Source organism: Pholcus phalangioides, unplaced genomic scaffold (assembly GCF_987345545.1).
Source record: "Pholcus phalangioides strain wild (caught in Gottingen) unplaced genomic scaffold, Ppha-v1.0 ptg000001l_1, whole genome shotgun sequence".
Classification (NCBI taxonomy): domain Eukaryota; kingdom Metazoa; phylum Arthropoda; class Arachnida; order Araneae; family Pholcidae; genus Pholcus; species Pholcus phalangioides.
The window spans coordinates 2,357,715-2,371,050 of record NW_028301594.1 but is presented as its reverse complement, the minus strand read 5'-3'; the positions used below and the strand labels follow the sequence as shown (position 1 = coordinate 2,371,050).

Here is a 13,336-nt window from a genome sequence, read left to right as displayed (position 1 = left end):
TAAACGTGCACCTATACGTTTTTGAAAATTCGCCATTTTGTGATACTTTTCATGTTTTCAGTATAATTTTTTGTTTTGTTTTTTCCCCTGAGGATATTTTTTTTTCTTCACTTGGTTGAAACATGCATCGTTTTTTTTCTCCCATTTTTACACTCTGACGAATCGCCTCAGAAATTCAAAGAATAAAAAAACATCAAAGGCGCGTATATATACACTATGCGCCGATTTTGCAACGCACGACTCCTTGCAGCTGTTCTAATCCACTCGTGGATATACACAAACTTACTTTGTGTTCCTTTCTTTCCCCTTTGTGTTCGTTGAAAAAAACCGATTCCAGGTGGGTCCAGTGAAAACAGCTCAAGAATCGTTCACAACACTGATGTGTAGTGCTTTCATTGCGTGGTCCATGCGCTAGTGTATACGCGCCTCAAGTTGTTCCCATGGTTTGCAAACAGTGCAGATGTTGATTAACCTTGGTTCAGCTTGCTCCAGAACAATATGAAAAAGACAGTCATCTGAAAAAAACCACTCTGGACAAACAAAGCCACGACGTCCATTTTAAGAATACAATTGTTTGCTAATGCCGTATACTAAAGTGGAGAGGGAGGGGAGATATTGCATCTTTTCCATTCAGAGATGGAAGAAAATAAAGGCTGCAGAAACAATACCCAATGTTGATTCATTTGGCGAAATCGCCTCTGACAAAAAAAAGCAACGCTTCTAGAATAAAAACTTTCTGAGGGTAGGGAAGAGAAAACATATCGTCTTGCTTCAGGCAGTTGTCGCTGTGGTGGTCGAGTGGTTATAGTGACGGACTCACGATGCGAAGATCCGGGTTCGAACTCCACAGTGGTGGTCGGCTGAAGTTGGTTTTCTGTGGTTCCCAACTTCAAGGCGGGAATGCGAACCGATCTCCCCGTTAAAAAGTCTCGCCGCAGAGAACAACAAGCCTACAACGTCACAAATATTCAATCATTGCACTTCACTCACAATTTGAAGTATAGATGGCAGCACTGAAATATCATACACAACATTAGCTACACACTCAGACTGTTAGGTGTACACACACTCACTTTGTTCCAGACTCTGCCACGAAGCTGGGCTGGAAGAGATCTCGGCAACGGAATAAGTCCGGTGGCAGAGACCCTGGCGTTCATTCATCCATTGCTTCAGGCAGTTATAAGACTGACCAAACTGAGTGAACAGTTCATTAAAAGCGAGAGGTGACGGGATCGTTATTTGTTCCCCCTCCCCTTTATAGAGTTTCTGTTTTAGTTGGGAAAAATTATTGTGGAGGCGGGTTTTTAGTAAGTATAGTGAAGCCAGTATATCTATAGTATCTATAGATGGCTTCATAATAAAGTCACTATAGTCATAATAAAGTCACTTTTCCCAATATATTGGGAAAAGTGACTTTATTACGAATTGTGCGCATGCAAGCGCCCACCTTTCTCAATTTTTGAACCAGATATTGTTGATTGAATGCATGTGTCAACCATTATATTTCCCATGCACGCTATCTGTATGAAAAAAGGAACACTAACACACAGATTGACATGTCTTGAAGTGTGTAGTTTTATTCTTCTTCAATAGATTGCAGCAGTTGCAGTCTATTCTGGCTCTTCAGCCCTCTGGAGGATGTGGAGTCAGTTCTGTAACAAAATAAAAGCTATTTTAAGTGGAACGAAGTCATGTCTCTATGACATTGTGAGACATATTTTCATACCCGGATGTCGAATGTAAATACACAACTTCCGTGCATTCTCCGAAACACTTCTTGTTTCACTTATTTTATTTCAATCTTATCTCATTTCCTCTCTGAACAATTTCCTGTTACACTTATTCTATGGAATCCCTAGCTCCATTTTTAAAAGATAAAGGGTGATGATTTCAACATATTTAAAAATATATTCTTTTTGAAACTAGTTTTCACATCTAGTGGAATTTGATTTAAAAAAAAAAAATTTGTAGACATCGCCATTTTTTTTTTTTTTTTTTAGAGGAATCAAAAGAGCAGGTAGAAAGCCCGTAACATCAAAATTTTCCTAAAATTATAGCGTGTAAACAAAAGCTCAGCGTCGGTTTGTTTAGCGTCCATCCATCATGAATGTTGTTGTTTGATTGACAAATGATTGAGAATTTTAATTCACGTTAATTGAATAATTATAGGTGAAATTTCAACTCGATTATTTGTGTGTAATAATAATTATAAAATTCGCCATTATCTCTCGAAAGATGTCGCCGTGTTGTGGAGGTGACAATCAAGTGTCATCTAGTGATGTCAACAAACCCAGAGGATGCACCAACGTGTTGTGTTTGCTCATTTTTTGCGTGTTTTGGGGAGTTTTGATATTCGTGGCGGCGTTTGCGTTCGTGATTGGCGACGCCACCCGCCTAGCCTACGGCCAAGACAGCTTCGGCAACACCTGTGGCATGAAGAACGAGCCGTTGGGCAACCTCACATTTTCCGGCATGGACATGACGGATCGCCCATACCTGTTCTTTCTAAACATGAGTGACATCAAGAACTCGCTCAAGATATGCGTCAAAATGTGTCCAGATGGCGATCTCGTCGATGAATTTGACATCAAGGACTTCGAAGAGAGCACTGGTTCGAGTCTGTGTAGGTACGACATTGCGAGGTTCAAAGAGAAAAGCAAACTGTATCCAGCCATCAATAACTACACTATAGAGAGCATATTCATGAGGGTCGAGGAGAATTCTGGCCACCGCCCCTGTCCGGTGCCACCTGTGCTCAGTACGAAGCCTCTATTCAATCGGTGTATCCCTAGCATTGCGGAAAGGCTTGGGAAAGATGTTGTGTATAACATATATGCCTATTTGAACAGTTTCGACACCATGCAGCAGGTTGTCAGCGATATATATGCTGGAAGATACGAAATACTCGGGATGATTTGCCTGTCGCTGATACTGTCATTTACTGTTGCTTGCACCATCCACTACATAGCGCTGTTTGTGTCATGGATCATTATGATTGTCGCCAGCATTTCTGCCATCATAGCGACGGCTATCTTGTGGTGGACTTATGTCGGCATCAAGCGGCAGCTAGACCGTGTTGAGTCGAACCAGTTATTGTCTGAATCTGCCCAGAACGAACGAGCGTTTTTGATATATTCCATATTATCTACTGTCTTTACAGTTTGCTTGCTATTGATTGTTATTGCACTTCGGAAACGAGTCCAGTCGGTTGTCGAGTTATTCAAGGAAGCTGGACAATGCGTGCGGAGCATGCCCTGCCTTCTTTTGCAGCCATTATGGACATTCATATGTCTTGTTGTTTTCTTTGTATTCTGGGTTGCTGTGTTGCTGGCATTGGCCACTGCGTATTATCCTGTGAAGAACGAAAGGAAACCTGATATACAGTTGACTACTCCATTACCGACTCCTCCGTCTGATGTTCCAGTCGAGCAGCAAGAGGTTCTGAGCAAGGCTTTCTCTATCGTTAGCTATAATCAAAGCTCTTGGGTACAGTACATGTGGTGGTATCATCTTATCGCCCTGATTTGGACGAGTGAATTCATTTTGGGATGTCAGCAGATGGTGATCGCTGGAGCCGTTGCGTCGTGGTTCTTCACTAGAGATAGGACCTCTGTGAAATGTCCGGTTGGAAACTCGATAAAGACTCTTATGTTCTATCACATGGGATCAGTTGTATTGGGTTCGTTTCTGATAACGCTGTTCAAAATACCGAGAATCATTCTGACTTACATTGCTTCTAAACTGAAGAAACATGAAAGTTCGAAAATTGTTGCTTGTTGCTTGAAATGTTGCATATGCTGCTTGTGGTGCTTTGAAAAGTGTCTGAGGTATTTGAATCATAATGCTTACACCGTTATCGCTATACAGGGTGTGGGCTTCTGCAGAGCTGCGAGAGAAGCATTCGATATTCTCGTTTCCAATGCAATCCAAGTTGCAGCTATCAACAGTGTCGGCGACTTCATTCTATTTCTCGGCAAATGTGCCGTAACTGCCACGACTACATTCGTTGGCATATTAATCATGAAGAATGATCCGAATCTTCACTTCTATGCTATTCCGGTTTTCCTTGTCAGCGTTTTTTCATTTTTCATATCTCACTGTGTATTGTCTGTGTATGAGATGGTGATCGACACCTTGTTCTTGTGTCATTGTGAAGATCTGTTGAAGAATGATGGTTCCAAAGAAAGACCATATTATGGAGGCAATTTGGTGCCGTATATGAAAGGGGAATATCATGGAGAACCTCTACAGCCGTTGAATAAACCGGACACATTGGAATCGAAAGACTGAAGCCACACAATTTACTAAAAACTATGTTTAATCGGACCAAGTTTGCAATGAACACTCCATGCATTTTCGTGCCTTTTTATATTTGCAAAAGAAAACAAAATGCCTTTGACTACCAATTAAATATGTTGCGGTAAATGTGATTATATTACACATATTAACTGGTGGTTATGAATACTTACCAAGCATTTTGGCGAATTTGATTTATTTCTCAAAATTTATCACTTTCACAGGCGATTTTGCATTGTACCCAAGCGTCGTTGGTGAATTTTGTATGTTTCCCCAAATTAATCGCTTTTACTGGCAGTTATGCATAATACCCAAGTGTCACATTGTTAGTAAACATGATAAATTGTAGGCCTACTATATACGATACGCTATACTTCATACATGCATTATATCAGGGGGTAAGATTTATTATCATTGTATTGGGTGTCCAACATACTAGATTCATTCGGAAGGTTTTTTCATATTTATCAAATTCAATAAATATTTCAAGTACAGTCGAATCCCGTTATAACGAATGCCAAGAGATCAGAAAAATCACTTCGTTAAAACAAAATTTCGGTATAAAGGAATTCTAGGTTACCTAGCATTATTCCTATGTAAACTTATTTGGGGGATTAGAAAAGTGTTCGTTAAAACGAGATTTTTGCTGTAACAGTATTCGTTAAAACGGGATTCGACTGTATTTATAAAGTTTACCAAAGACAGTTATTATGCATATTCGCCAGTAAAAAAATGATGTGTTTTTTCAGTATTTATCAAATTTACTATTGACACTTGTGTGGATATTATGCATATTCTCCGGTAAAAGTGATAAATAAGACTATTGGTAAATATGCATAATAACTGGTTATTAGAAACAATAACCATAGCACAGGGGGTTCTGAAACTTTTTCCATCCACAGCGCCTCCTTTCCCTATTCATTGCTCATCTGTGACCTCTGTTGGATTCCCAGAGGTGTTTAACAAAAAACCTCTTTGAAAAACCTTTGTCAGGGCGACTGTCCTAACAAAGGTTTGAGCCCCCATTGCATATACAGTGTATAAATGACTTGATCACCAACGAGAAACAATTTTATATTTATCCTTCAGAGAAATTCATTTGCATTGTTGTTGCAATACTGCATTTACTCAACACATATTTACAGTAACACATATTTTTGCCCTATATATCAAATAGATTAAAAAAAATACTTGCGAGACACATACTATGTTTAATACGAGAGCCTTGAGATAAATCTCAGTGACTAAAAAATCTGTATTGCATCCTTAATTTTTCTATGCATAATTGGAGTCTGGGATGACATAAATTTTTCGGAATTTTTATCAGCGTATCTACCACCATGGGAAGAGACATTCAAAAAATGCTTAGCGCTTATGAAAATTTGGCTATTGCATATTTTCCCATTGTCAAACCCTGCTCAATGTATTGCAATTGTAACGCTATCCTCAAGTACAGTCTCACTTTTGCAGCTAATAACTAAAATGTGTGTTCGATTCCAGTAAAATTTAAATGATCCCACTTTGGACATTTTCCTGTTTTAGAATTTTCTCGCTTAATATATTTGTTGTATGGGTCTTGATGGTGAAATCCAGAGCAAGAAATGCTGTTTGATGTTGTTTTGTTATGTTCGTTGCATTACTTTAAAATGATCAGTATATCTACTGGTTTTTGAGAACTCTGTAAATCAGGGCTTCGCAAATCCCAGGTTGCCATGGTGACTATAAAATCTGTATTGGCACCCAAAAATCTTTTATGTGATTGCTAAATTGGAGTCTATGAATAACACAAAATTTTTTTGATTTCATGACAGTGTGTCTGTTAACGTAATAAAAGGATGAAAAGTCAAAAACCATTATTTTAGGACCTATTAAAATCATTGTTGACTCCCAAACAATTTGGCTGGCACCTAAAATTTTTTCCCGAATTGTCATTCTCTGTTGTAAATCATATTCAACTTTTTATGGTATTGGTCAGTTATTGGGATGACAACTGCTGATTGACATCTCTTAACATCTATTTTGATCGTAGCAATAAGGCAAGTGGTGATTCAAACATTAGAAGAAACATTACCAGATCTTTTACATTTTCTTCATCCTCGGGAATGAAGTTTATGTTAAGTATTTTGCTGAATCCCTGTCTAATTTCAAGCCACATCTACAGCACTCCCAAAGTACTGTGGCATGCTGATTTTCACATTCAATTACTATTGCAAAGACTTGCATCATAAAGCTCAAGTTGAAGAAACTGATAACAAATAGCTGTAGCTTTACTGTCTTGCAAATGAAAAAAGAAAAAGTTTCTTGTGGTTCGTTTGCTTCAACACACATGCTACCAGTGCAGTCGTAACATGATTTTTTACCATTATATATTTGAAGCTTACTTCCAGTAATACCCTGACTTACACCTCGTCAGCTTACATCAACCTGTGTTTACGTCCTCTCAAAAATGATTTCTTCTCTGACGTATTTTGAACAAAGCTTGAAGGCTTTACATAGCATGTTTTTAGCAAGAAATGTTTCTTCCAAGAGATGTGGCATAAAAAAAACAACTGAATAGATACAAAAGAATAAAGAATTTAATTTTTAATTTAGCTCCCGTCTCTCCCCTGAAAAGGGTTGGGGAATATTAAAACAGTTTACCTTGACTTACATCATCAGTCTTGGAACGAATTGCTTACTTGGGTGTTACTGTGCATTTGTTAATTAGTAACGTTCATTTCAAGCAACATATTTGTGTACGTGAAATGTGAATTGACAGAGTGATCGATTGTATGCAGTGATGACACGTTATACTAAAAATAATACTGGCATCCTTTCATCTAATTCGAACTGCCGTATTTTCCGCGGAGCAACCAAGAGTTGAATTTAATAGCCGACCCATGTAGGATGCTCTTCATTCAGCAGGATAAGTCATATTTATCCTCTGAAGACAGCACCCATAGTGTGTGTCGAAACAAGTGAGGAATTTGTGGCACTTTCCTTGTTATATTTACTGTTACCATCCTCCAAGAAGTTACATATTCATCAAAACGACAAATATTGCATCTGTAGTGCCAGTGGTCATCCTGATAACTGATTAGTGTAACGTTTTTATTTTTCTTTATGAATTTTTCTGTAAAAATCAATTTTTATGTTCAAGACTGATGTATAAATGTTTTTTCTTTCACTAGTATACTTTTTGCATGAAAATTGTGGGCATTATCAGGGAAATATTCCATAATAACCAGAGTGAATGAAAATTGGCGCATTTCGGAAATAAGCAGCACCTCCATCCAAAATTCTTTGATCGCTGAATTTGAGACAGTTTAACTAACCTTATATTTTTTAGTTATGTGTGTTACCACTGTTGTTGTTGTTATTATTAGGGTCATTCTCACGAAATTGGATATAAAATGCTAAGTTATAGAAAAAATTTCATCTAAAAAATTCCGAGGGGCCACTGTAGTCAATAGCGAAGATGTTCAAAATTAATGCTGAAAAATATTAAAATTTAACCATGTTTAAAAAAAAAGATGAGCAAATCGTAGCATTTTACCTATTTCAGTACTTTGACTTGCTATTTATGCTTGACACTCACGTGTTCATCTATTTTGGTAGCTCATGGGACAAGCACTGATACTCTGAACAATATTTCTGTCAATTGCATCTTTATTTGTGTTTGTCACTTTTCGTCAAGTTCATGGGGGGGGGGGGACAACAAGTTTCAAATTTATGTCTGTTTTGCTGGAGCACAAGATGCACTCTCAAAGCTAAGTGTTCAGAATGAAACATTACTGCAACCAAGAAAAAATTGGACTTTTTTACTCCTCCCACCACCACTTAACTTATGGTCGAATCTCTGTTCTGGTTACCCAATGCCAGGAGAAAGACATTTTTTTTAAATGTTTTGCGACACAGATAAAAAACTTAAGTATTTTGAAAACATTATGCATTTTACAAATAATAGAGGTCTCTGAATTAAAACATGAGATGAATTGACAACAATTTTCAATTATGTATTTCTCACAAAAAAATAATAATAATAGCCGAGAGGAAGACATTTAATAAAGACACATGTCAACTTTTCCCTAAATAAATAGGGAAGTTTAAAAAAATCGGGAGGTTAAAATATGGTAAACTCAAAATTTAGAAGGAAAGAGAAATTAGAAAAAAGATATATCTATATTATACTATCCTGTACAAGAAATCCCCCCCCCCCCTATTTTCAGGACCAATCCTTTGACAAAAAGGGGGTTCCTTATACATATTAAAATACTGTAATTTGTGAAGTAATTTACAATTCTAATTGATTTAAAAGGAAGTTGAAGTGACAGCTACGTTCTTCTCTTTCTTAATCTTTTCGACACAAAATTTGATAGGTGGCAACTGGTGTTGTAGGACTTGAACCAATGTTTTCCAAATGTTACAAATGGGGAAAATTTTCATTTGGTTATAAACTATTGATAAAAAATATTCAAAATCATGATAAAGATGAAATGTGAAAGTATACTCGTCCTAAAATAATATATTATTGAAAATAACACTTTGTTTTAATATAGAAAGTTATCGTTTTGAAATTCGAAAAATGGGCTGGGAACAGCCACTTTCCTTAAGGAATTCAAATTTGTTCAAGAAAATTTACGAAATCTGTTGAGGAAAAAATTATGGAGTGGCAACTTCTCAGAAACGTGAATATGAATAGAAAGCGGGGGGGGGGGGAAATGTTCTGTGCGGCAAATATTATTAAACGTAAGCTGCTAAGGGCACAATTCAGGCCAATTTTGTGGGAATCACTCATTAAAAAAAGTTACGTAATTTTGAAATTCAATTTGCTTAGTTCATATTTGCCTACATTTGGGTTCGGCTGCATGTCAAATGAGAAGCAGATTTTCCATTGGTATTCACTTTGGTTCTAGAATATTATCGCATATTATTTGTCACATTTTCACAACAAAGTAATTTGTAATAATTTTACATCTTCAACCTTTCGACTTGAAGACTGAAATTTTGTAGAATGATGTCGAATATATTTTGGAAAACTTAAGATAAAATAAATTTTCCATATTTCATCCTTTTCCTCAGAGATAACTTTGTGCCGATTCGAAAGAAAACCGAAGGATATTTGGTGACAACCATAATTTCTGGAAGAAATGCCACATCACTGAAATCACCACTCTTATGAAAAATGACAGACAGTGCAACACTGGGAAGGTTCTCCTGATACAATCTGAAAATTTGTGAGAAATGTTAAAGGTTTCTGACTTTTTCCTTAAATATGTCTATCGACGTTGAAGCAGAATATTTTGCATTGTTCTGTACTGATACCTTGGCTGGCTGAAAATGGTCTGCGATAAAAATTCCTTAAAAAATGTTTTCCGAAACCTATTAGAATTCTTCTCGAGATTGTTCTACGACGTACTTCTGACTTTTCAGCATGGCCTGCTTTGTTGCCCATCAAATGGAATCGAAGTGTAGCCGATTCATAAGCCCCTATTGCAGTAGTGATTTCTGCCCTATTTTTAATATGGTGATGTTAGAGTTGAAAACGTCTAAGTAAGCATTAACATAGAACCTCATTTTCAAAAATTTGGAAAGGCATTTTTTGAAGAAAAAAAATTCTGCTCAAGTGCACCTTGCATGACTTAAAATTCAACGTTTAAATGCTGTGCTACCTCTTCCATGAATTAGTGTAGTTCTTAAAAGAGCTTTGTGTGCATGTGCTTTGAACAAATATAATACACATATAATATACAAATATATACACATATTTATATATTTATGCAAATTTAGATTCAATTTTGTCAATATTACCTATGATAATATTTAAGAACTTATATATTCAAAAAGCTGTATTTTCTTGATAGTGCCGATGTATATTTTTCAAGTTTCTATGAGCATACAAACACTCATAAATGAGAGGCTTTTATTCTCGAAAGAGTAATAACAATTATGGTGAACTCTTGATTAACCAGGCTAATGGTATGAAAGGGGGGAACACAGATAACCAAAAACCACAGTTAAACTGCTGGGAGTGAAAAAAGTATTTTCAAATAACAAAATTGCAAAAAAAAGAAGGTATTTATGTATTTTACCTGTTTGAAATGATTATCATATTATCCATGTGAAAAAATTTATTAAATAAAATTTCAGTGGTAATCATCACATAATAGTATAATTACCCACAATACTATTATAACCCTTTAAGACTACGCTCGATCGATCGTGTGGGTGAAACACTTAACAAACATTCGTGTTTTCAAAAATTTCCCAGTCTTAAAGGGATACCAGACTTCACTGGTAGCAAAATCCTTGTGCCTTGTCTTTCAGTTGTTGAAAAAAAAAAGCAATACATTCCAAACAACATCTCCTATACATAAGGAGCTTTTTCCTGGCATCGGCTGTTCATCTTCAAGTGAAGATCATCCAAGGACAATGTCCTGTTTTTATGTGTGCATATGGGGGGCTGTCGTTTCAACACATTGACATGGGACCTCTGAGAATGGGGAGGGAAGTTTTATAAAAAGAATGAAGCAATCTAGTTCTATGAAATGTTTGTTTTCATTACCAAACATTCACGAAATCTTCCGTTGCCAATTGAAAAAAAAAATCACTTACAACCCAGTTCCGTAACTAGGCAGGTGCCTCTGCACAGGGCCCACTTGGAAGGGGCCCAAGAATGGGTCAGAAGGGGCCTAAATGCAAATTCTTGCACACACAGGAATGGCTAATTACAGCATTGCTAACAACAACACTGATAGGGAAGAAAGATTAACGTTAAATTAAAATTTCTGTGCACTGTTAATCCCCTGCATGAATAATCAAGGTTATACTGTGTATATATATTATTCGTGATATTTTATAAGATATTATTCAATATTACTTATGCCTGTGATATTCATGGATGTATATTCTACCAATTATATATACCCTCAGCGCTTGTAACTCCCAATTAGATCCAAATATTCTGTTAGAAATGGTGGTGTCATCCTATAGGTTATTTTTCTCCCAAGACTCTTTCATAACCAAATAAACGAACATTAACGCAAGAGTTGCAGGAATCTCCAAAAAAATTTCACCAGAAAAGTGACTTTGATTACAGCACTCCAGCTTTAAACCATTCTGTCTGTAGCAAAGTTGATTACCACACACACTTTCATATTACCTGAGTAGTAGCATATGCATCTGTCATCCAAGATACGGTAAAACTACAGCAGCCGGCAGAAAGAAAAGCCAGTGTTGTGTGTGTATGTGGAACTGGTAACGAAATAATTTGTGCTTACTTGGAGCCGAAAGAAAAATAAGTTGAGATTTTGGTGGCTGTAATTGCTTTAACATTGGCGACATGTTGTGTTCTGGAGAAGATCAGTAAACCATGGAATAAAGAAAAGGGTGAGTGACAGTTATACGAGAATTTGTCAGGGGGAGAAAACAAGAGGCATTTTGCATATAACATGTCTGAATCAAACTTTGAATTGTTCGAAACATTAGGGAAGAAATTTGAATTAAGCAGGTGAATTCAACATTAAATTTATTAGGAAACTGAAGGGGAATTTCAAAAATTCCAATTATCCAAAAATTCCACTGCAATTCTTCAAGAGCATCGCTCAAAGCTTATTTTCACTGGCATATAAGCTTCACTTTTCATTAGCATTCCTGGTAAAATTTCATACATTTACAACAGTATTCTCATCACTAAGGAAACCAATTGTGAATAAAGGGGGGTGCAAGTGGCACAGTGGTAAGATGCTCATCTACCACCTGTGACACCAGCCAGTGGTAAGGTGGCAGTCTGCCACCATGAAGGTTGCAGTCAGGCCTGTGAATTCAATGCTGGGGGGGGGGGGGGGAAGAGACATAGATAACAAATTCTTTGCCTACCAAACCTGTGGTGATCACTGATAGACGGCACCTTCATTTCCAACCCATCTCACTTAGTAGCAAATTGCTGTATGGCAATGTGACAGAAGTTGGTGGGGTGTGAAGTAGCCATTGGAATGTTCTTTTCATATCAAACCTGAGACAACCACTGATAGATGATGCCCCACATTGTGCCACTGCAGGAAGTCACACATCCACAAAAAAAATATGTGATTCAGCATTTGGTCACATGAACGAGTATTAGTTAACATGTGCCACTTCATCCAGCACAACTCATTTGGTAGTAAATTTGCCCATGGCAATAGGACCAAAGTTGTGTTCAGTTCGAAGGGAAAAAAAATCTTACTTGGCTAAGGCTGGGTTCTGAATATTTGAGGTTCCGCTGTAAATAAAAATATTTTTAGTTAGCAACATCTTATATTGTGATAAGTGTATATCACCATGTTTCGAATATTTTTGATAAATTCTTTACATGATGCTATTCTAGATTACTCGAAAAAGCATTTTCCTATTATGAATTCTCCATAAAGATACATATTGTATATTATGCTTAGCTGGCAACTATCTTGTAAGTTTTTGTGCTTAAGGCGAGAAACGGGAAATTTAAGAAGAAAAATGATAAGACTGAATTCGATCAGTTAGCCATTATAAATCAAAACATTGATACTGTATTCTCAAAGCAATGACAATTTTTGAAACGACTCTATTACAGATGAAAAAATATTGCACATTTTTACATTTTTAAGGTGTGCCGAAATGACTTAAATTATTATTAGGTTGTATTGTATGTTTTGTGTGTATATCGTATTTAGCTGGTGGTTATAGAATCGAAGCACAGTTTTTACTTGTGTATTTTTTTTATGTACTCGTAGCTACTTTATAGAATCATTATTATTTTGACTTTGTATTCTGTGTACATCAAAACAACCAAGAATTCAATCTTCATATTATAGAAACGATAACAATATATTTTTAAATATTGCATATTTGGTTTCTCAGAAGGTTGCAAACATTTTCTTGCGATGGTTTACATTTTTGTATGTTTTTTTTTCAGCATGTCTTGATATCCATATCTCCAGAGCACATTTCATGCAGTTAATTTTGTCTCACAGAAATAAAGATTTCTTTTCATACAAATGATTGTGATGTTTTTATGGTACCTTAATGACTGCCGTAACTCAAA

General features: G+C 36.4%; 1 protein-coding gene across 1 annotated transcript; it reads left to right on the top strand.

The window, feature by feature from the left end:
* The first annotated feature begins 2,072 nt into the window (after positions 1-2,072).
* Positions 2,073-12,121, top strand: Ctl1 (choline transporter-like protein 1). Its single transcript, XM_089235275.1, has one exon. The coding sequence runs from the start codon at positions 2,236-2,238 to the stop codon at positions 4,288-4,290; it is 2,055 nt and encodes a 684-aa protein (XP_089091401.1). The 5' UTR covers positions 2,073-2,235; the 3' UTR covers positions 4,291-12,121.
* Positions 12,122-13,336: the final 1,215 nt, after the last annotated feature.

What these genes read in the sequence shown, in the direction of transcription:
- Ctl1 (XM_089235275.1), top strand. Translation starts at nt 2,236, where the DNA reads ATGTCGCCGTGTTGTGGAGGTGACAATCAAGTGTCATCTAGTGATGTC.